A 25,446-nucleotide genomic window follows, 5' to 3' on the forward strand; every position below is an offset into this window, starting at 1 on the left:
CAGGGAAGGGTGTAACAGCTGACCAAGATGCCCTCTTGGAAGGCTTTGAAAGTTAAAGGCAAAGACACCAGGAAGATTTGTTGTTTTATTTGTCTTTATATTCCTTGCTGGCATTTTATTCCATAAGGGGTCCCCTCTATGTTTTGCTCATGCCAGGGTGCCAGTTTGCCCCATTCATTCCCTGGACCAGCAGATGACTGATCTTTGGTAGCTTCATCTATGCCTTTGTTTTACCGGGGAACAGTGCTCTGCCTCTATGCCCACTAAGTCCATCTCAGAACAGTGGCCACTATCCAGAGTTTTCTTTCATCCACCCCTCCTGACTTCTTTTTCCTTAAACACTCAGTCCTGCTTGTTTGTTTGTTTGTTTTTCTTACAATGCTCTTCCCTCTCATTCTTATTACCCTGCAAGTTGCTAATTTCTGGATTGTCTGGCCTTTCTCCCAACCTAGGGTCAGGGCTTTCTTCTTTCCCTGGGCAACAGTCACCAGCCTAGGACTTAGCAGGGTCCACAAGAGACAGACAAGCAGTGGATCTCAGGGAGAGATCACAGCTGCTTGTGACCCATGTCCTCATTTATACAGCCTTGGGTCCAGCTCCAGGCCTGGAGACAGCACAGTCTTCTTTGTGTTTCTTTCATCACCACGAAGAAGGTTTCCAACTGTTTTCTAACCCCATGGATGTTACAACTGTCCCCCAAAACTGAGACATACTGTGATTTAGAGGGTTTTTGTTCCACAGCCAGCCTCTGTTTCCCAGAGCCGGCGCACTGCTGGCTGATGGTTAATGGCAATGGCCATGTGGATGAGAACCAGAAGAAAATTAAAGGCCCCCTTGAAAACAGGGGAAACAGATGTTTGGAAGGCTCACACTCCTCATCATTAACTTCAGAATGTAAATGCCTGCTAATTCCTCATTTTATTGCCCAGCCTCCCTCTCAGTGTCAGAAAGAACAATCCTGCAGGGATGCTCCATACATCAGCTCTGAAGGTCATGGCAGTGGTGGAATTTACCTAAACAGGAGAGGGGAAATGGTGTGGGTGCTGCTGTTGCAGCCAATGGGCTGTGGTTGGGAACAAAAGGGTCTCCTGAGTGACTGTGAGAAAACGAAACATCAGGATCGCACAGCAGAGAGGAGAAGGGGGAGCCCTGTCGTGGACAAACAGGACTATTGGAGTTGAAGATTATCCTTAGCTGGGTTCCTGACCAGTTTCGGTGTTCAGCTTTCTTTCAGTAAAAAGCCATGACATTTTTTTGGTTGGGAAGAACCTTCTCAAAGGCAATTCCCCAAATCCAACATGAGCTTGTTGAGAGCTGGGTCTGTGCTGGAGAGCAAATTATTTTTGTCTGTGTAGAGGGGAGATTTTCACAACCTGATGAACAGAGATTTAACATCTGTTCTGTCATTTTCTTGCTCTCTCGCTTCTTTTTTCAGACATTTTTATTCATACTCTTCCACCTCAGTTTTTGATTTCAGCTTTCCTTCCCCCTCTTCCCAAGCACAGTCACTGTTCAGTGCCAGCTGACAGTGCTCAGAACCACAGATGTGGTGGTGAGCTGGAGGGGACAGGGTTTTGTAGTCTCTGACCTTGTCACTTAGACCTCCTCACTGAAGCTCACCCTACCTTGAGATAGAACTCCTTCTGTACAGGAAGGAGCCGCAAGAAGAACATACATAAGGAGGTATTACTGATGGCAACACAGGAACAAGTTAGTGGTGCTGCATCTAGGAGGTTCCTGCATTTACTGCAGCAGCCCAGCTGGTCTCCACTGAAGCAAGAGGGACCTGGCCTTGATCGTGAAAGAAGGTTTAATGGAAGGCAAGAGCCTAGAAGACACAGGATGTGCAATGGGTCCTCCAACTCACTGTGTGGAGGAGTGGTTTACTGGCCCTTGAGGCTCAGCAGAGAGCACTGCTGATAATATTAAAGCTGGATTTACAATGCAAGGGCTTAACTAGTGAACTGTATTTCCATGCAAATGGATTTCTGTGAATGCACGTATGGAAAAAACAGTAGTATGGATCAGTGGAGCAGAGACAAAGCAGGCAGGTGCATCCACTGTGTACAATTTACTTAGTTGAGACATCAGTGCAAACTCCCCTCAAGTTCTCTTTATGTCTAGAATTTCACTTAATAAGCAGAGAAAACATGCATATTTATTTGAACCTTTAACTGTGCATATGAAGTACAGGTCAAATATATACTTGAAGACAGCATGACCACAGCAGCATACCCTGGGGATCTGAGTAATAAAAAGACACCTAAAAGTTTTCCACTTAGCAGACCTCTGCATATCATCATGGACACTTGTCTGTACTTGAACTGTGACATTTTAATAACTATGAAGCAACTGGAAATAATAATTGAGAAGATAGCTGACTAGAGTGATATTAATTATCTGTAACAAATACAACAAGCCAATATGCTGTTGTACACTTAAGATTAGCTTCGGCTAGTACATTAAAAGGTCAGCATGAAATGAGGGGTGGGAAAACAACGCCTCTGATTTGTGGACATATGCTGCAGGCTGTCAGGAATGAGGTATTCCAGCCCTCATCCTGATGTTTAAAAAGCACAGGGGTATGCTATTCTAATCAATCATTTCCTAGTCACGAACTTCAACTCATACTCACCAAACACAAATCATGTGCACATGTAAAAAGACTGTTTTGGATTAGCAGCTAAGATCCATTCTTGAGAAAACCACAGGCACAGAGGGACTCTGCAGGTGCGCCTACAACCAGGATAACATCTTGGCTGGGAACAAACCTCCATTATCCTTGAGGAACACAAAATGCACAGTAATCAGGCAAGGGAGATGTCCAAAGTACAGTTAATTTTGGTGAGGCATATTGATCATTTTGCAGTAGTAATTAAGTGAGACAATATTTAGAGGTCTCCAAGGCTATGCTAATCAAGAAGGTTTTGCCTTGGTGCTTCCATGTGATGCATTAGAGACAACATGAGCAACATAATAAAACCAGTCAACAGGCCGTTAAGTGATGATCTGTACTATGACCACATCCCCTAAGTGCAAGTTCCTCATCAATATTCAAGTATGCATGGCAAAAGACCATAAAATAAACCCATAAGATGTCAAAGGTTAGGCACAGAGGGGTCATGTGAACAAGGACTTCACCTCATCTCAACACACCCAGGCCTTTGGTGAGACAGGGTGTGTGCCTGAAGCCAACAAGAATTCAGACAAGATAAAACTCTAACATCAAAAATATGGGTATGCATGAATGCACTCTGTCATATTGCTACTTTCATGCCATAAATACTTTGCCTAGTCTTTTCCATGCAAAAGAAATGTAATCACACATTGAGTATAACATTCAGACCATGGGATGCAAACATACACAGAGTCAACACCTCTGAGTTGGGTGTAAGGATGGAATTGTGTTTCATGAAGGACAGGGCCTAGCATGGAAGTAGCCGTAGTGACAGACCAATATCCCTTCTGAGTTACTACCACCAGACATTCAAGGCTGAATAACTCCTTTCCAACCTTTCTTTTTATGGAATCTTTCTCTTCTCCTATAACATGTAGGTTGAAACGGAGTTGAAGTATGGGCACCTTACTTCATGGCTGAGATCTGACTGCTTACTACTAAAACTGCCATGAAGCACAATGGCAGCCTGGTCACTGCCTTTTACTGTTGCATCAAATTGTATCAAGCAGAAGGTTTATTCAAGTCATTAATATGAAGAGATTTTTGATCTTGTTTGTCTCTAGGATGAGCAGATGACATTAGAGTTTGCTTCAGATTCTGCCTTCCAGATCAGGGTAACTAGCTTACTACAGATAAGTGTGGCATGTTCAACTTAGGTTGCAATAGAACAGTGGTAAAAAACACTGAATTTAAACTCTGAATGATACAGCTTTCTTACCAGAAGAAGAAAGAGCACAGTAATTTATACATGCATTTATACTCACTCAGTACCCACACAGCCACTGACTCTTACGATGTTCTTAATGAAGATGTTTGGATTTGTTATTTTTAATGCCCAAAATATCTTCCTTGTTGGATGGCTAACTTTAATGTCATATTGGTCTCAGAGTTCCCCCTGAGGGAACTTGCAATCTGTTTTAACAACCCACTTCAACAGAGAGGCCCATTTAACACTCTTATTAGCTCAGCACAAAGATTAATTAAGCAATAATCTCTTCCAAACAGCTCCTCATCAGTGGTTAATAACATGTTTGTTAGTTAACTTCCCAAGGCTAGATCTGTGATGGGGAATGTTCTAGTGAGCCGGTTAACTGTTTTAGCAATTGTTAAAGGTTTTATTGCCGATATAAATTGTACTTCACGATTTGTAACAGGAGCAGTGTTCATAAAGAGTTATCCACAAAGAAGCAGATTTAACCACCTAGATAGAAAGCCAGCCATTCAACCAGCAGGGGTCCCAGACTCAATTAGAAGGAAGGCTGTGCTGAAGATAACTGTATTTCTACAATGGTCTTTGTGATGTCCTTTACAACGTATTTTTAAATGCCCTGAAGACTTCTGTTGGCTTTCTGAATATTTTTTATTTACAACAGTTTCCTATTGCCACCTAACATTCCCTTTGTGATTCCTTTTCCAGCAAGCCTGCATGGAGCTGTCAGCCTGCAAAGAGCAGCACATGCCAGCAGTTGAAAGACGGAGGGGGCCTGAGCCAACAACTAAGAAATAATAGGAATTAGGTTATATGTTGCTCTGCCCACCACTAATCCAGGTCAAAAGCTGAATAACATTTTCTTTTTGTAAGACTGGGAAGAAACATTCCCAGCTTTTAATCAGTAGGGTGTGGTGAATCACAAAGCTACCCAAGTCTTGCAGGAAGGAGAGGAAAAAACCAACAACACAATTTAGTTTAGGGTTACATTAAGTTCTCCTCCATCCCTTTACAGGACAGTGTCAGTGTTCATCAGATGAAAGTAGGTTACGATATCTCCAGATGAAATAGAATCACAGAATAGTTTGGGTTGGAAGGGACTTTCAAAGATCATTCAGTCCAACCCCCTTGCCATGAACAGGGACATCATCAACTAGATCAGGTTGCCTAGAACCACATCCAGCCTGCCCTTGAATGTCTCCAGGGATGGTGCATCCACCACCTTTCTGGGCAACCTCACCTCACCGCAAAGAACTTCTTCCTCGCATCCAGCCTGAATCTCCCTTCTTTTAGTTTAAAACCATTGCCACTCAATCCAGGCCCTGCTAAAAAGTCTTTCCCCATCTTTCCCATAGGCCCTTTTAAGAACTGAAAGGCTGCATAAAGTCCTGTGGTCAGACCAGACAAATTGTCCCCTGGAAACTGTAGCAAAAACGTATATATGTATTTATTTAACAACCAGGGACAAAACCCAAGGAAACTCCTGCTCTTTACCTAATATTCCTTTTTTTGATACACGAATCAATACAGCAATGATTAGGTACTCTACAGCAACACAAAATATTTCAAAATAAACCCCCAAACTCACCACCTGATAAATCCTCCTCTGCTTTTCTTCACTGAAGAGCTGAAAAACAATGTCTATGGTTCAGAAGCAAGCAGGGAAGGAAAACATCTTTCCAGATATTGGATTTATCACTTCGGTAGTATATCAATTTAATCATGTAATTCTCTTCACAGTTCACATTGGTTTATACAGGTGAAAATTAGAGTTGAATCTACCCCTACACAAACACAATCTTTCCTTTCCATCCAGACGTGCATGGCTGAGTTGAGGCTGGAACTGATATATGCCTGTTGCCAGGAAAAAAAGTCTGGCTCTGAAATTCTCTATCCAGTTGCCTTATTTATTAACTACCCAGTACATTTTATTACAGGCTTCAGCAATTTAATGCAAAATCAGGCTGATTCATGTTCCTATGGTATTTGAGCAGTATTAAATTGCTTTTACTAAAATGTTGCTGAAGTGGGACCTTAATTTGAGCATTCCCTTGTGAATGAACCTTGTGGTTACTCAGCACCCCTGTGATGACATCTCCATGTAGATGGTGATGCCATTGGTTTCGTGTCCCAGGAAAAGGCTCCTGTGCCCATTCAATGAACAGAACCTGGCTTTCACAGGTTTTAACCCTTTAAAAGTGCTGTCTATCCAACTGGGGTTTTTAAGCTTCAGATCTGATAAGATTCTATGCTTTCACCTGGGCCAATGATTTATACTAAGCTGTCATCAGAAAGCACTCCCCATTTTTTATGTATAGTTATGAATGTGGCATTAACTAAATCAAACAACAAGATAGAATCATGCATCACACACCACACACGCTTTAGAGCCTGCTGAGGAATAGGCGAGGCTATCTTCATAATTTGTATACCAAGAAAGAAAGAAAAAAAAAAAAAGTGGGTTAGATGATAGCAATAAAAATGGAAATGAAAAGGATGAATACAGCAAATAGATTATGCTATCATTCCAGAGCAGACAGCAGAGAAGTCACAGTTACCTATTTATGTTTTGACAGTACATGCATCAGATGAGATTTGCAAAGAGGGGGTACCAGTGCTTAGGGGAAGTGCAGAACAGAATAGTTGCTGCTAAGTGTGAATTTAACAGTGCATTTATTATTTGGGCAACTTGCCAGCCCAAAGGCAAGTTATCCAAAGCTTATCCAAAAGGATAAGCTGGCAAGAAAACCTTTTGCCTAAAGAAAAAAAACCCATAACAACCAAACAACTCAGACTGTGCAAGAAAAATGCCACAGTCAATTTATCTGCCAATAAATCTTCCACTTACAGTGGTCATATCCAGACACCTCAAAAGAAAACTCAAAAGCCATCAAATAGGTTCTCCTAATTCAACCAGAGTTAAGACATATGCTGACATAGTCTTCTTGGGAGGTCTCACAGTCTCCAAGAGGTGTGCAGTTTAAGCCCACACATATGACATCCTGAAAGACTCAAACGTGCCCAGGATGGTTCCCAAGCAGGGGAACATGATTGTCTGAGTCTGAACAACTGTGTGACTGAACCTGGCCCGTCCCAAACTGAATTGTTGCCCATGCAAATGCCTGTGTGATTTGGCAGCTGGATCAGGGGCTTTTCCCAACAGGCAGCCATCCTATTTCAGGAGCTGGGACAGCTTCCTCACACAGAAACAAACTGCTGGGTACCAAGAGCTCACAGTACCTGAGAGCCTTCCCCATTGTATGTAAACACATACAAGCTCTTACAGATGTAGCCTTGGCTTACCTCCCAGGAACATCTATATATACTCGCAGCACACTTTTGGAAATCATGCTAAATTTTAGCTTCTGCAATGTCCTGCAGCTTGAACTCTCAGCCTAACTGTGAGGAAAAATACAAATTTCAGTTTCATTATTCAGTTCTGCCACTCTTTAATTTTACTGAATTACAAACAAACTCCATCAAAAGCAGCAGGAAAAAAGTATCTTTCATCTTCCTTCTGGGCCACTGTTTCATATATTTTAATCATACCTAATATTGCTCCTGTTTCATATATTTTAATCATACCTGCTATTACTCCTTTCCTTTCTAAGGACATGGTCCCAAGAAGTTTAATAACTCTGATACAATACCTTCTGTGCCTTTTGTGAGTTCTCACCTATTTTGCAATAACCTTTCTTGCATTAGGATCCTACTTGCATTAGTTTCTACCTTTGCATACATCATCTTTTCTGTGTATTCTTCTATTTTTGGCTTTACACATAGCTATACATGAGATTGAAGTTTGCCATGAACTATACAGTTTCCCTTCTGGCACTGATGCTACTTAATTGCACCTTGGTGTCTGCAGGATATTTCTCTCACACCACACATTCTCACTCCTCTCTCCAGCTGCAATTGCTGTTGCACAGGGTTTTTGCCCTTCTTCAATACATTATCCCAGAGGTACTATTGCTGATGGGCTCAGCCTCAGCCAGTAGTCATCCCTCTTGGAGCCGGCTGGTATTGCCTCTGTCAGATATGGGGGAAGCTTCTAGCAGATTCTTACCGAAGCCACCTCTCCAAAACCTTACCATGCAAACCCAATACAGTCAATTTGGACATCTTGATGCTGACTGGCAGGGCTTTAAATGAGCTAAATGAATGGGCCACATGGTAGCAAATGCATCTCCTTGAGTGTTTCTCCTATTTTAACTGTGATTTGCAAATTTTCTCATCTTCCTTCTCAGTCAATCACTTCCCAAATCACAAATGTACAGGGAGGTCACCCAGTCTGAGCTGTTTGTGATGAGACGTGATCATTTAATCCTCTGCTTTACCTTCTGTTACCCAGTTAATTTTTAATTCATGTCATTTCCTTATCCTTCACTTGCTACAGCTTAATTTTTTCTGGTAACCTTGTGCGAGATGATTCAAAATCCCCTGAAACCTCTCACTAACACATTTTCTGTGAGCATGCAAGACACAAGCACAGTAATGATGTCTGAGACAGAGGTAACTGAAGGTTTCATACTGGCACAAAGCACCTTTGCAACTCAAAGTGAAGGCAAACCTTGTGTGCACCTATTCAGGTCCTCAGGGGGATTTCAGTATCTGTCTTAAAGGTACATATCGGCAGCTTAGGCTCACCTGCTCTTTTGCTGACCTTCAGTTTTTCCTCCCCATTTCTCACTTCCCCAGTTTTTCAGGAGACAGCATTTACACTCCATGCTTCTCGTCACTTTCACAGAGCTTCCTGTGCCTGCAGATTGAATCCAGTTTCTGCAAGCATAGGGGAGCAGACCAGAGACCGGGTAAGAATGTGCAGGTACTACAGCAAGTAGTAAAACCACCCCTCTCCTGGTGGAAGCATGTCTGGAGCCATGTTGGGGTTACACTGCCTGTTTCTAGAGCTGTTTCACTGTGTCCTCAGAATTCCTAGATCCATCACCCTAATGAGCAAGCTCGTGGCTCATAGAATCACAGAATGGTTAGGGTTGGAAGGGACCTTAAGATATCTAATTCCATCCCCTCTGCCATGGGCTGGGGCAGCTTCCACTAGACCAGGTTGCTCAAGGCCCCATCCAACCTGGCCTTGAACACTGCCAGGGATGAAGTGTGAAGTCACACGCCCAGGCTGACAATCATAACCTATGCTACTTCTCTCCCATTTCCACTACACCCTTCCTCAAGTGTCGCCACACAGTGCCCTAAGCACTTCTCATACATGTATGTTCAAACAACAAATTTAGTCATGAAGTAGATGAGAAAAAGCATTGCCACCCTCCACAACTCTTTAAAATCCCCATCCAATACCTGTCACTTCAATCATCCCTCTTAGGAACCACATGCTTGCAACCAACACAACCCCTTGCCCATGAGAACACACACTTAAAATCCAGCAGCATATTGCTTTGTGCCCCAGCAGTTCATTCCAGTACATCTTCTGACACTTCAGTCTTTAAAGATGATACCTCCACTTCATTACCAGGCGAAAAAGCAAGTCTGTGGTAGGTGCATTCCTGGCAGTGAAAGCTGATACAAAAAAAATTAAACATTCCCAAAATTCCTTCTTTCATCTATTGATCGCTACTGACAGGGCAGAGGCAGTGATACTGGCTGTTCATTATAAAAACATTTTCTTCAAAAAACCTGCAGTTATTTGGGTTTTGAATGCTATTTTAGCACCTGCCTCTCCCACATGTTTGGACTCCTTTATTGATTTTGATGGGACAAATTTCAAAAGTCTTAGGATGTCAGTTTGGTTTAGGAAATCCCTTGCATCTTTATGCTTGGTCACACTGCTTTACTTCCACGTTTAGGGCTTCATTTAGAGATTTTTATTAGCAACCCTACATCTGTCGTTCTTAAGCAGTTTCCTGAAACTGCATCCAAAACCCCTTGGCCACACACATAGCCCAGGAAACCTTACCCACTATACGATGTAGTACCAAGAACAAGCATTTAGTACCACCTCCTTGGGCTTCCCCTTAGCATAAAAGTGAAGACCTGTACAGAAGAAACAACTTTTTGTACAAAGATTCTTTCAAAAGCACTAACTTCCAGTGTTAGTGGTGAACAAAGAAGACTCCTGAACTCTTTCAACTGGTAGCAACTGCTTGAACACGCATCCCGTTCCCTGCCATGTACAGGCAGAGCAGCTCCAGCCAGCCTGCTCTCTGCTGAAGAACATTCCTACAGCAGAAACGGGAAAACACAACTGCGTCAAGGCAATTCAAACAGCCTTAATTTAGTACAATTGTCTAAACTCTGCCTTACGAGTATGCTGTGCAGATGGCCTGCTGTCAAAAATCAGTATCTCATTCCACTAGCTGAAGCAGCAATAGCCTCAAAGTATTGTTTGTAATAATGAACACGACAATATCCCAAGATACAGGTCATAGTCCCATTTGTGTCAAGGATGTAAAAATCTGCTCCATCTGTGAATCTGTTATGGCTGCAAGAGCTGGGCGTGGTGTTTCACCTGGGTGAAGGGCTGCCTCATCTTACCAGCACACGTGGCAGCTGCTTCTTCTACAGCAACATGTTCTGACCTGCACATCAGGGAAGCTTAAAACTAATTTATTATCTAACTAGGCACAGCATGAGCTTAGCAGCAGAAAGGGCTGACATCTCTACTTTGGTACAGGGACTGCTTTCAAGTTGCTGCCACAGCTTAAAAAGCAGAAACAGAGTAGAGATAGATGCTTCTCTGCATTTTCAGACTTGGAGCAAGAGTGCACAAGGGCATCTGAGGCACTCATTCAGCCCTGTCTGCACACCCTTGTCTGAATCATTACAGGCTCTTATGTGCCATGCTGAAGCCTTGCAAAATGAGAACTAAAATTCCTTCATTTACTGTTTTCAACACAAAAATCAAGCTAGAAGAGAAATGGAGAGAAAGGAAGAGATGGAAGAAGCTAACAGGGCAGGCAGACCCTATCTGAAAAGTGATGACCAACACAGGAAAAGGGATGGAAGGTCCTACAGCAAGTTCTCGGATTCAGACAAGTTTCACATTTTTTCTGAAACTGCAGTAAGAGCAAATCTCTTGCTCTTACTGTAAAATTACCTGATGACAGTATTGTAACTTACATTCCCTGCAAACTAAACACTGCTTTTTGTTACAATGACAGAGATCAAAATGCTCATGCACAGGAATTTCACACTTGCTGGGCTCTACCTGTGCAGTAATTCCTGCCAGCTGAGAGGGGAATTGCTTGGAAAAAAATCTTAAGCACTTCCCACAGGAACAGGCATATTTTCTACCAGTGTACTCCTGCAAACTGAATCAAAACAAAGATGTGTAAGAGGCAATTTCAGCATCTTTTTTGTTTAATTTCAACAAATGATGGTACAGGTCAGCACTGGTTTTGACCTTCAGTGGATGCTATCACTTCACAAGATACAGTAGCCCAGCAAGCCTGCTTTATTTTGCATTTTCTGAGTGGTGTGAAATACTCTTCTGAGAACTAAGTGCATATATACACCTTGACGGTTTTACAGGAAGAGTGTTTAAGGCAAGCACAGCGTAATTAAATGGCGCACAGTGAATCTATGTTGTGTACTGCAGTTTTTGACAGGCTGTTTCTAGCTATCAAACATTTTTATGTCTTTTAGAGAAAGAGATTAAAATGGGCTTTAAACTAATTGGAACCAATGATCTAATACTTTCAGCTTAAAGGCAGTGTTACTGTAGCTATAAAATAGGTAAGTGCATTTAAATGCTGAATAGAACAGGTTTGTTAACTTTTACTCAGGTTAAAGTACTAGCCTGTTTAAGGCTATTTTTTTATAAGCATATGTAAAATCACCAATGACATTAAAAATAATACTAGGCCCTTTAAAATATTCAACAAGTGAAAAAACTTAAGTTTTGTCTGAATCACGTAATTTGGTAAGAATGAAACAAATGGTAGAAATTTCTCATGTAATTTAAATTTGATACATATACATACAGTGTAGGGGCACTTTCAAAAATATAAATGAAACCCACACACATTTTCCTTAACAGCACTTTTAAAAATGTATTATAAGAACATTTTACAGACAGTTATGTAACTAGGTGTTACAAGAAAGAATTATAGTAAAAAATCTTTGTATTTGAGCTGCTATTCATATTTAGGCCTTGGCTTGAAGGCCAACACAACTGTCAGTAATCACAAGAGATGCAAGACAAGATTGCTTTTAAACTGCACCGTCAACTTCCCACCTCAGTGTGCTGGCTTCAAGCAGAGAAAAAGGGTAAGAAACTAATATAAACCAACTGTTAAAAAATTTAGTGGCTTGTAACCCTATTTTCAACATGAATGAGAACAACGAAAACAAGCTGCTCTGCAGCAGGCCAGTGTTAAGACTAAATGAGCATTTCTTGCCCACCCTCTATAAGCAGAATTCAAAGCAACAGTTTTAAACCCAGGAAAAGTAGAAGGGTGTTTACAGAGACTTAGTCTGAAGTTTTAGAAGACTCAGTTTCATATGGAGGCCTCCACAGAATACATAAATATGTAATACATTTATGTTGCATATTTACATACTAATATATGGATTATACCTTACTGGTATAATCCAACGATTGCACAGAACATATTAACTTCTCAAACTGAAAACAATTCTTACAAAATTGAGCCCAGGCTTGACAAACCTCTAATCAGGACCCTGAAATCTCTAACACGCAGCAAACCATCTTTGCTCACTGCTTTTACTGCTAACATCCAAAACCTCCTGAAACTTATCAAACGTGAAATACCCGCAGGTTGCTGCATGGGTTCGATCTGCCAGATACTTAATAGTACGTAAATCAGATGCACCAGCCTTGCCTTGTAAGCAGCAGGCATTTCCAAAATGCTGTTAATCTCATAAATACATTCAAAGGCATCTAAAACTGGTCATCAGTCACTTCCTGGAAGTTTTTCTAATTCCCTTCATCAACAAGAAGGGGAGTCTTAAGTGACTAGACAAGACTTTTGTGTCCAGAAATTAGCAGAAATTAAACTAAAGATGGAAAAGAGCTAGAGTTTTATCAAGGTTCAGATCCACACCACAGGCTGCTGTGGTAAGAAAGGGATTTGGAAAGTGGAAGTAGGCTCTGAGGAAGCAAGCTATTTAAGAAATTTCGTATGTGCATTGAGGAAACAGGGTGGTGGTGGAAAGACCCATTCACAATGAAGAAAGAGATATGCAAACAGTTTTCTTCAGTTTAATATTAGGCGGTGTTATAAACTGCTAAAACCAGACATCTTCACATTATTACATTTCATGCACCATAAAACAGATTTATGTTACAGTGTAAGATTCAATATTATAAAACTTGCAGAGAACTTCACACAGAAGTTGTTTATTTTTTACTCCTTTTATTCACATCCAAACCCAATGATTCTTATCTGTGTACATACACAGTATTTTCTTCAATCTTCTACAGCTGCTTTCCAACCAACTGGTTCTAAACATCAATACCAACACTGGAAGTGGGAAATCAACTAGAAAGTGCCACCATGGTCATTTGCTCAAGACACGCACACTTCTTGCTGGATAGCTGGTTGTGGAATTTTACTATCTTCTGTCTTTTCCTGCCCAGGAACTTGGCACACAGTCTTCCGTTTGAACAACCGTAGACTCAACCGTAACAAGTCACTGTCCATTGCTGCAGAATTTGTGTAAGTTTGTTTCGTTGCTCCCTGTTGAAATTAAAAATGAAAAATAAAAAAGGAAAAAACTGAAAACAATGGCTTTTAACATGCAAGCTATGAACCTCAAGTACTCTCAATAATTAGAGGTTTAATCATAGATATTCACCAGAAAAGACTGAGAATTAATGGTTTTTCTATTTAGCATGCAAGATCATGAAATCTGCTGTAGCAAAAATGGCTAAAGTATTTTTTTCTTTCAATTTTGACTTGGAAGAGCAAAATCCTATAATTCTTATAAAGATACATGGAATCTCAAGCAGAATTACTCCACAATTGTCTCTGAAGTTGTGTTTTAGTAAATTATTTTTAGAATGCATTCTCTAAATACAGAAAACGTATCTTCAGAATTGAAACCCCCAAATAAGAAACAGCACCCATGTCTAGTGTCAATCTTAAATTCCCTTAAGTAAAAAATAAACACCCTACAACCTCTTTAAATAAAAGTCTGTTCTCCATTATTTAAAGGACCAGGCTCACTTTAGAACAACAAATGCAAAAATTATCTCCCTAGAGAAATGCTTTGCATAATGGAATCTGTGTTTCCATGTTCTGACCAAGCACTGGAAATTAAGCACTTGCCTTTTCATTCTTCATTAGCTGCTTACGAATTGCGGAATCCCTTCGGAAGCACAGTGCTTTACAGCAAGGGCCCAGATTACTGAGAAGACCAGCTCTCTCTTCTTTCCGTAGAAGTGCAGCCATGTTCAAAGCCCCCAGTTCATGCTCAAAAAGGTTTTCTGCATCTAGAAAGAATTGATATTTGCAGAGATCAACATATACACAGTATCTCTGAATACCAATATCCAGTAATATGAAACTTCTTAAAGTTTTACTATTTGTATTTCTGCCTTCTAAAACATATCAAGGTTCAGGAAAAAAGGATATTGAAGTTTTTATAAAACCTGAGTAAATCCTCAACCATTTAAAGGGAAGGACAGGTATGTTTGTATGTAGCATCAAGCACTGGAAATAAATGTTGAGATAGCAATCACTGAGAGGCCTAAAAATCTAGTGACAGCTCTGGGACAGAAAAGGGGATACCATTTATGGTCAGATATGTGTGACAAAAGGAGTTTACTCTAGCATTAATCAGAATGTGGTCTAAGTTTCCGTTCTCAGCAAGACATCAGATAATCATACTAGTGTCCACACAGGCCTTTCGTATGGCTATGCAGAAGTGAAATACTCCTATGTAGCATAATTATAGATGCTGAAAGAACCTGGAGAACAGGCCAAGAGATGCCAATGAGCTACCCTCTCCTACTGGCTCATCTAAAGCATCTGTTAACAATACTCAAAGTGGCAGGACTAGTCCTTTAATACATTTATCAGAAGAAGCTGTGTGCACCAGAAGACTTTAATCACTTTAACAAAAGATGGATCCCGAGGTGAGTCTTGTTCTGCAATTGGTCTGTTTCTATGAAATGCAGACAAAGACAAAAAAGGGTGCACATGGCTGGGCTGCAGCTTACCGATTTATAACCCTTTTACAATAAATAGGAAGATTAGAATATAATAAAAAAAAATTAAAAATGGTAGGGTACGCAGCTGAGTCCAACGCAGCCACCACTATATAGTAAAATATGGGGTGCTTATCAGAGAATATAATACTTTACTAGAGTCAGCATCAAAACTGGGCAACATAAAGCAGCTAACAGCAAAAACTGTTTGGCAGTATGTACACAGAACAGAACAAAGATGCATTTTTAAACCACCTGGAGAATTTGGATGAAGCTGAGTAAAACTAGTTTTTAGACAAGGTGAAAAGAAACAAGAAAGTTACCGGAAATCAAGGGCGGGTTAAAGAGAATTGCATTGAAGTCATCCAGACAACCTCAACAGACAATCAACATCACAAATAAGTGGCAAGAAACAAAAAGGCCACTTCAGAGGTAACACTGACAGCTTGCAGAGTGCACAGTGCCAGATGCTGAGCATATCTGGAAAGTGAGCATGTCCATGCCCTTAGAGGAAACAACTGCATATAATAGAGGATGTCAGCTACAAATCTCAATTCCATTACATACTACAGATTTTTGTTTCCAAAGAATAATAATTAAAAAGCTACCATTTTGCTTTTTTCTTCATTTCAGTCTATTACCAGAAACTTTGTATCCACGATAAGAACAATGAAGGGACCACCACACTCAAGAATAAAACAGGGAAACAATTTATACCACCAATCCAAAGTGAAAACACTGTATTTCCACTGTAATGTACACTAAATATCTAGCTCAAATTCATTCACTTTTCAGGGCACCATATTTGTGCCTTTGTTTAGAATATACATGCTGTGGCTGTGTAATCACTATAGAAGGGAACCTTGAACCAGCAGATTTCACAGGAAATGCTTGCACTTGAAAACCTATTGGCAGTTCCACACGTAGCAACTTTGATGTGTGAGAGACTGCATGCACCAAAGGAAAACCATCGGAGGGACTTCAATCCCCCTTCCTTTCCAAAGCACAGTCCAGCTGAATCTGAGCACATTTAAGACAGCTCAGAGGCTGGAGAGCCTTCTATTATCACTATTCTTAAGCATAATAGCGGAGATTTTTTTTTTTTTTTTTTAAACTAGAAGAAAACGAAATACTGCATAAAAAGAACTGCAAATATTTCAGTGGGACATTTACAGTACTTACTAATACGAAGTACGCACCTCAAATTACGCTATCTATGATGCACTGAAAATGTTTGTAGCAACAGCCCAGGACTACTAGTTACACAATTTAAATGGCTCAAGCAAGCAGTGACATTAATGGAGATTAACAGGGCTGGGAGAAGCCAGGGTTGGGTTTGGTTTTTTTTTCCTCTCTACTTATCTGAGACTGTGAGGTGAATGAGACAACTGCATAAAGAATAATGTGGCAAAGAATTAAAAAGTATTGCTCCGAATTAAGAACTAGAAGTTACACAGTTAAAAAAAAAAAAAAAAAGTAATCAGAAATATGTGCTATTCCCTAAGAACAGGGGCTCTACAAATCATTTATGAAATTTTATAATATTTTAGATCCTGGAATAATTTGCAGAGAGATCTTACAGAAAGCAAAGTTTTTACAATCCTATAGAAAGAATTCTACCATGCAAGTTGCTGCAGAAAGCCTAGCTGGTTCCTGGGATGGCAAAAGAGAAAAATTAGTAATCTCTCTCATGCTTACACTACAGAATTGCAGTAAACAGCACTGGTAAGTTTATGCCCATCCCATCTATAATGCATGTCTTGCACCATATACTTTGCCCACATGCCAGACCTGTGCATTACTGAATTTCCCACTTCTAGAAGAAACTAATAATATACAAATTTCACTTAGCTCCCTCATTCTGACCCAAAAACTCCTATCTGTGTATTCTGGAGAGGATCCTCAGAAGGAAAATTAGAGGACATGCTGAGGACCTTCAGAGAAAATAGGAAATCTTGCTCTTTCATCCAAGATAACTGGTAATTCACTGTATTTAGCTCTCAAAAAAACTGCTGACACTTCATGCTTGGAAAGCGTGAATGGTCTCACAAAAATAACATTCCACTAAGATGAAAAATTGTTTAGTCTGTTATTCGAGATCTTGTCAACATTGCTGGAATTAAAACACCAATTTGATGGATATGCAGCAGTATTATGTTCCTGTAATTTTCACACAATACTCATTATATGCTTTCTGTGGTCTTGAAACCTAAAATAATGAATTAATGCACACTTCAGAGAGATTTTCACTAAGTACAAAAGGCAGTTTAATCCCTACAAAAACAATTACCTTTAGGCTTTTCTAATCCTCTCTGGCAAGTTTCTTTAATTTTGGTGAAGAGTTCTGGTCCTGCCAGACGTTTGGAAATGCCAACTCTCAACATAACAGCACCTGGTGTGAATTTTAAGAGTGCAGCTCCAGGCTCACGTGGTTCTTTCGGCTGCTTTGGCATAAGGCTGGACCAATCTACATCTATAACATCCACAGGATCTGCAAAAACATTGACAGAGTTATCACATCACCATCCCTTACCAAAGCTGATTAATTTCACATGTGTTGCATAACCCCCTCTCCTAAAAGCAAAGCATATCAGATAAGCATTGTTCTGCAGTTCTCAAAGCCAGATCCTTGGACACTTCAGGTACAAGTGTCAAAATTCACTTAGGTAATAAAAGGAGCATACAAATATAAAGCTTCTTGGATTCAAAAAAATCCCACCCTTAATATTCTACTTTATTTTTATTGTAAATCCTCTGTGGAAGGCTGTTCAGACCGTCTTTGCCAGCAGATCTGGACACATCACTTACTCACAGAAGTCACAGTAAAACTGAACATGCTATGACAGATCCAAATTAAATGCTTCAAAAGCTAATATTTCAACTCTGGATGATGGATATTTTTTTCCAAAGGAAAGTTATACTATTTATTTAATAGCCATATGACTGCTTTTCTAGTATGTTCATCATATAAAATACAAACACCAGTGATACAGCCCAGATGACCTAACTGAACTCAAGACAAGTATAAAACTACATGCTTCCCATTGCATTTGGGAAGCATTCAAGCACGGATAAAATCTGTTCATAAAAATATCACTTCCTAATAATGGTCAAAACAAATGGGATAAATGAAAACATCTTTATAAAACCAAAAAGCTTACCCTTCTAACTGTATAAAACAAGCTAAATATTACTTCACAATACAGCTCCAGTACTTAACCCCTCTGCTTTGCAGGCTTACCTGCCTATTACAGAACACAGAAATGCTGAAGAGCATACAAACTGCATTCCTAATTTAGAAATACTATCAATATCACAACTGCATTATATGTAAATGTATCTAATATTTATATTTAAATGATAAAAAGGGGGTTTGCTATACTTTTACCAGGCATCTTCTCATCTTCCTGTTGATCTTCCCGCTTTTCAGCATCACCTGCCAGAATTTCATCCAGTTCATCATCACTGATGGGCTCGTATTCTCCAGCACCAGACCCCAGTGACTGTACATCATCGATCTTTGGTTCATCTTCTCCTCCTGCAGACAAGATACATACTGTTGCTTTAAAGCAATCATTCTTGTTTTCTAAACATGTTTTAAGCAGCCTGAAAACAATGAGGTTCAGCAAACTAAACTATCAGCTTTTGGGAACAAGCATATTCAACATAGAAAGAGGTATTAACTTACGGAAACAAGTTATTTATCCCATACATAATGCGGCAGCTTGCATTTTATGTACTGCAGTAATTTATGTTTTTGTGTGCAATATTAGCCAAACTGCACAGAGGAGGACATTCAGAAGAAGCATATGTTGATTATCTGATATCTAATCTGCAGTTAATAATACACATCTAAGTTAGCACCACAAAGTCTTTCAGATACCTCTACACACGAATCCAAACTCAGGATTCAGCCCAAAGGTTCTACAAAAGAAAGTAACAAACACCCAAAATAAAAAGGTGCAAGATATCCTGAATGAAGCAATTATTTACAGTTTCAGATTCTCTGCGGAAGTCACAAGAGTTTTTAGAAAGCCATGTCTAACTTCTTCACTGTTGTTACACTCCTGCCATTCACATACTATATGCATATACAAGTACCTGTTCTGTACATGTAAAAACATTCCTTAAAGCCTGTAAACACAAGATACTCAAAGTTACGCAGCTTATGAAAGGAACACCTGAAGCTATTCTCTCACCTCCAAGACAGAAAAGTTTGATTTAAGCATTCAGAAACCCTACTGCCCTAAACTCAGGCTTTCTTAGGGTTCTCCGCCGCAGTACTTGCTATGATTTGGCTACACAAGCTAGGCAGACTTTACAGGGCTCCTCCCCTGTGGATGACTATTCTAGCATCTTCCAGCTCCCTTAGCCAGAAGGGAAATTGCCTTTGCTTTAACTTGCCCCTTACTTTTTTTGTTGTTGCTTGCCTTTGTAAAAGCTACAAAAGAAGAATTGAAAATCACCTCAACTCACCTAAAAAGCAGCATAAAAAAAGCAAGGAAAAGACACGCTAGCAGAGCATAAATTAACTACTCAGACCACCTGGCAGCACTTTGGAGGAAGCACAGAGCATCTTGGGCATTATTTAAGCCCACTGCTACAGCAAACACATTAAGGTTTAAGACATTAAAATAATTTGGCAATTACATCCTCACACATTTTGTCAGAAAATAAACCACAGTAACTTGTTCAAGTAAATGCCAGACACCTCAACATCATCAACTTTGCAAATTGTTTCATTTTCTAAAAGGTTTTTCCACTTTAAAATGAAATTAAGGTGATCTGTACTGAATTTCATTTTGTGTCTTATGATTTTAAATATTCACTGTCTATGATCCATCTTCTGCCTCCACACTGATCTACCAGGTATACTAGCTCACCATAAACATGTGCTTGGACAGCACAGAAGAACCATTAAAGAATAACCCTACGAAGCAATTAAAAGTAATAATCCATAGCTCTTAATACATGATCAAAAAAGAAAAAAAAATTCTTTTTCTCAGTTTTGAATTTCAAATCAAAGTTTGATAAATCCCAGATCATAATTCTACTACTGTATCTTTACTGCTCTGTTCCAGAAATATACTTCAATATTAATCCTGCATTAAAACCATGACATACTGGTCAGCTAAAAGGAGCAATATAAGCAGGAGTAATAAAGTAATGAAAGGCAATAAAGTACACTAAATGGTAGAAAGTTATAAGCATGCTATACACTATGCCTTGATTAAGTGGAATGTCATCTAGTATTTTATAAAGGCATTTTTCTAAAAGAAGGAAATCCTAAATATACCATAACTTCCTACACATGATAATTTTCAGAGAATTTACAAGACAACCTCTGAAAAATACACCAAAGGATACACATTAAAACACAAGAAGTCTGCTGAAAGGCTGGACCTAAGAACACAATTCCCATGGCCTGTTAGTTACAGGTGCCCTCTTGGAATCACATGATATACCCAGGAACAGCCTTTCACCAACTCTTCTGAAGTTACCACATTGTACTCTCAGATTTATTGTATCATTCCTTCCTCTAGCTTAAAAACCACTGAAATCTCTCCATTGCAGCAAGACAGAGCAGACTTACCCATGCTCAAATACTATCTTTGATAAGTGCTTCCACTCCACAATCTCCTTAAACAGGATCTTCTCAACTGTACCAGTCACCCCTAATGACCACTTCGTAAGTAATCAGGTAGGAGATACAGTAAGTAATAAATATTCCTCATCATTCTCTCCAGACAACATTTGACTTAACTGCCCAAATTAACAATGAACACTACAGATAATTCTTATTAAGAATGCAAATATGATAAGACAATGTCCTGCTATCTTGTGTCAAATTACAACGGCTTAATTTATTTGTTTCTCTTTCTAAGACTATGGACTTCAGGTCTTACCATCCCAAACATCCAAAAATTCCAAATTTGACAATGCCTTTTTTCCTCTCAAAAGACTTTGGAGAAGAAAACTCCTGCAATCACCCAAAATCCTCAACTTACATAACAGTAATGGACACCAGTTACCCTGGATTTAGACTCTTTTATGTTGTTAATACAGATTGTAGATGTCAAGCTGTCTAATCCATGTGGAAAACTCTTAAAGAGTTTGCCAGTGTTTGCCCCTTAATTTACTTACTAATTCCAAGTATGCTTTCCCCAGTATCATTAGGGCCAGCAAACTGAAGCCGCATTTAATACCATTACCTCAGGAAAGCTATTTTTGGACTGTTGTACGAAGACATACATATGTTTCACCTACTAATCAGTCATTTCTATGATAATTGGACTCTGTAGAAAAAAAACCCTAAAGAACAGTTCCAAGTCAACACTAATTATTTTTCACTCATTACCTGTCACTTTCACACTAAGAAATATATCTTATAATGATATAACAAGGCAATCAAATGTTAGTGTTACCCTTCAAAAACTGCCTATTCAGAAACATTACAGTTTGGGGAAATTATACCTCAGATCATTTATGTTTCTTTGCCTCAAGTCTTCTTTAGAAATTAACAAATATACACAACTAACACTAAAGAAGATGCTCATCAGGTTTCTCTCTTATTCTGTCTGCCTCCACAGCAAAGAAGCGAGAGCCAACAAACCTTTCAACAAACCTTAAGCTACTATAGGCCAATTTAGCACTATGTTAAAAAGGCAAGAATAAAATATTTGTCATTCCAGGCAATTTCACAGAATATCTCACCTTCTAAACTCTCCACCTTTTCAGGCTCATTTCCATCTTCAAAACCTGGTAAAGGTCCTAAATCTTTGTCTGTTCTTTCCTTCTCTGAAGCCGCTGAATCCCGACAAACACCATCAAATTCCTTTTCATGATCTCTGTCGAGTTTCATTTCACTGTGTTTTGTTGATTCTTTCTGAGAGATATCAAGAGTTCTGTCTCTCTCTCTTTCAGCAGCATCAGGCAGCTGTCTGTCTCTCTCTCTGTCCAGCTCCCGTCGCTTCTCTCTCTCCCTTTCCCTCTCTCGTTCTCGGAGCCTCTCTCGTTCCCTGCTCCTCGGCCAGTCTTTGTCAACATCTCGGTCCCAGTCTCTCTGTCTTCCCTCTCTCCTCTCCCTCTCTCGTTCTCGATCATGTTCATGTCGATCTCGGTCCTGAAGCCTTTCCCTGCTATCAAAGGACCCCGATCTGGAATGGACTTGACGATCTGATTCAGGAGAACTTCGTCTTGAACTGTGGCTTCTCGAATCTTGACGATCTAAATAAAATATTTTAAATACATATGGTGACTGCAGCACATAAACGTAATACCATTTTACAAGACCAAAGCACTTTAAAGATTCAGGTATGAAAATGTACTTCTCAAAAGCATCATCTTAAAATAAATAATGTTTTCAGGTTGCCTATAGCTTTAACCTTACTTAGAAATGTAAGAAATTTATCCCACTCATGCAAAGATTTTTAGTGCCTACTTTTCCACTGTAACAGAAGCCAAACAAAAGGTACATCATTTTAACTCAGAAATATATGCAAGGAAAAATGCTAGATTTCCAAAATATATCTTCTAAAAGCTAGAAATAATTTGGCTAGCAAATGATAAATTCAGAGAAATCATTTCAGGCATGTAACCATGAGGAGAACAGAGCCAAAGTGCTTTAGGAGGAAGGTATCTACCTCATTTTGCATAATTTCAGCATTTCCATATCAAAATGTTAATGATGAGTTTAAGAACATTATTTAGATGATATAACTATCTCAATGTTCTGTTGGCACAAGCATTTTCTCCTTCTACAAGGTTGGGGGTTTTTTGTCCTATAAATTACTTTATTCTCCAGACAGCATGAACTGAATCTGACTGCTCTTGTGTAAACAAAGTGATAATCCTGCCCACTGAGGATCAGCTTTTCAAATATGGTAACACTTGCAGGAATCTTAATTCACTCTAGCTTTACAATGAATTGCAGAGAGCATCCCCCCTCTCCCTTCACACTAATTAGAAATGAAAAGAACATACAGCCAAGAATGAATTGGGATTTCTTTCTTTGGACTTCTATACAAAACAGTAGGTCAGTCTCACTGAAATGTATCTTGTTACCTGAAGATGTGCTGCGACTGGGTTCCCCTCGTTTCAACTGATCAATTCTTGACTTCCGTTCCCCACTGATTTCTAAGCTTTTCTTTTCTCTGTCTCTGTCCCTATCCCTGTCTCTAGAGCTACTGTGCAGGATCCTCTTCCGTCCAGTCTGGTCATCTCCACTGCGATGAGCTGACTCATTAGAAGGGGATCTAAGTCTGCTTGAGGCATGGCTCCGATTGCTACCAAGGCTGCTGCTACGCTTCTGATCCATAGGTTTACGGTGTGGTCCATCCTCTATAGTAACGTGAGGGGCTTCCACCTTTTCTCCTCTAGTCCTGTGACTTTTTCTATGGGAATCTTCAGTGTTTCTTTCTGGAACAACAACGTCACCCCGTTCAGGAACATCTTCATCTGACCAGTCACTGAATGTCGTATCTTCTCTTTTTTGGGGGACTTCTGCCACAGCTTTCTCAGGTGGTCCTTCAACCAATTCTTCTTTTGTTACAGGGGGGGTTCTTGGGCCTTTCTTCTTTTTATGATGTGGAACAATCTCTTCATCAGAAACTTCAGAATCACCCTTTGATCTCTTCCGCTTTTTCTCTACATTTTTCTTTTTTTGACCTTTCTTGGGTGAAAAGACCTGGCTTTCCTCAGTTGTTGACTCATTAGTGTACCGTTCCACCCCACTGTCATCATCTTTCTTCTTCTTTGTGGCTTTTTTCTGTACCTTAGACTTCTTCTTGCTGTCATCATGCATTCTATCAGAAGCATCTCTTTCTTCAGAGGGACGGTGTCCAAGATTTTCCTGAACCCTGGACCGGGACCCTTCTGAAACATCTGGTTGCTCTCTTTGCTTATCTGTTGAAGAAACCCTCTCTTTAAACTCTGGCTCTTCATAACGCCGGGAACTTTCCTTTCTGTCTGATTTTCGCTCTTCTTCTTTCCACCGACTCTGACGCTCTTCTGAAATATGAGAGGGGCTCAGTGACCGGGAATCCTGGGGCCGCACAACCTGGCTCAGAAGTCTGTGCTTTTCATCTACAAAATGGGAAAAAGGATGCACTGTATTGTTTAGGAAGGAGAACATGTGAACATTTGGTAACTTGTACATGAAAAAAAAGTGTAAATTAAAAGATACAATCCATTATTTCAGTTACATTTCTAAAGTTTTTCAGCTGCTGCAGTAGCAACAGACTTCTTTCCATTTTGGTAAACATGCATCTTAAACAACTGATGTGGAAGTCACTATCACCTGGCAGACATAACACATAGTGACAAAATTACGATAAGAGACAAACATACAGATTAAGAAAACCAGTCATAAAAATATGGAGGAGGACACTTACAAAAGCTTTCCCCATGTTTTGTCTATTTAAGATTGCAAGTTATTTTCCATAAGCAGAGAGTAAGCTGGATCCAGTTGCAGAGGCAGCCCGCTCCTACTTACTTTTATCATCTCCACTGTTGTAATTATCACTATCAGGAGAGTGCTCACGGCGACGTTTGGGTGACTGACGAGGACTTGGACTACTTTCATTTCTGTGACGCTTCCTGCAGAAGAAACACGTACAGTCAAAATACTTCAGTATTCTTTAAAGAAAACATTCATTTACTGAGTAATCAATACAATCCCTGAAGTCTAAGCAACTCATACAGAAGACAACACAGCTAAGGATGCCAGGAGCAATGTAGTTTTTTAAGTTGTTATTCCAAAACTGCAAGCATGATCAGTTTTCTGACCATACTGTAAGATACCTTAAACTAAAACACAAATACTTCAGACAACTATCTTTTTAGCAAAAAGTTATCAAAGATTATTTAGATAATTTTTTCCTTGTGGCAATGACCCTTGCAGTGCACTGCCCCCAGCTGGCAGCTAAACCCCCACTTAGATGCTTACTGGGAACTGGGGGAGCCCATGCTGATTTATAGGAATCCACAATTCCCTCATGCAAAAGCTACTTGCTTCCAAGCAAAGCAACCATTCAGAGCAACACTGCTTTGACCAGTATTGACAAAGCAGTGAGAATTTTATTGTATTAAATGAAAAGGAAAAAAAAAAGGCGCATCAGTGCTATGCACTTTAAAGAGGCACCACACATTCACTCAGGATATAGTTCATGCTTTCACTGGTAGCCTTCTGGGATTAAAAATTTAGTAGTGCAAAGGGTAATGCATGTTCCATAGAAATTTAACAAATAGTCATGAACCCTGACCTTGTTAGCTGCTATCTGACTTTCCAAGCTTCAAAAGGTACCACAGACTGCTATTATGTTTTCAAGAATGCCTGCATTTATTAAAGGCAAGGCCATGCAAGTATACTTAGAAAGGAAAATGACGTTGTCTGACTCTATCGCTAGCTCCTGA

General features: G+C 39.8%; 1 protein-coding gene across 4 annotated transcripts in view; it reads right to left on the reverse strand.

Moving 5' to 3' along the window:
• Positions 1-13,067: 13,067 nt before the first annotated feature.
• The window catches only part of ZC3H13 (zinc finger CCCH-type containing 13), a 48,295-nt gene continuing 35,916 nt past the window's right edge, over positions 13,068-25,446 (reverse strand). For 2 of the 4 annotated variants that reach the window (XM_065678223.1, XM_065678222.1), the window contains exons 14-19: positions 24,527-24,630; positions 23,098-24,117; positions 21,748-22,260; positions 18,416-18,571; positions 17,324-17,524; positions 13,490-14,316 (exon numbers count right to left, since the gene is read on the reverse strand). In XM_065678223.1, the coding sequence (XP_065534295.1) occupies positions 14,141-14,316; positions 17,324-17,524; positions 18,416-18,571; positions 21,748-22,260; positions 23,098-24,117; positions 24,527-24,630 (2,170 nt within the window). In that variant the 3' untranslated portion in view covers positions 13,490-14,140. Of the gene's footprint in view, positions 14,317-17,323; positions 17,525-18,415; positions 18,572-21,747; positions 22,261-23,097; positions 24,118-24,526; positions 24,631-25,446 lie in introns of all 4 variants that reach the window. The other 2 variants (XM_065678225.1, XM_065678224.1) reach the window with 2 other exon arrangements.

This window comes from Lathamus discolor, chromosome 4, assembly GCF_037157495.1.
Source record: "Lathamus discolor isolate bLatDis1 chromosome 4, bLatDis1.hap1, whole genome shotgun sequence".
NCBI classification, from domain to species: domain Eukaryota; kingdom Metazoa; phylum Chordata; class Aves; order Psittaciformes; family Psittacidae; genus Lathamus; species Lathamus discolor.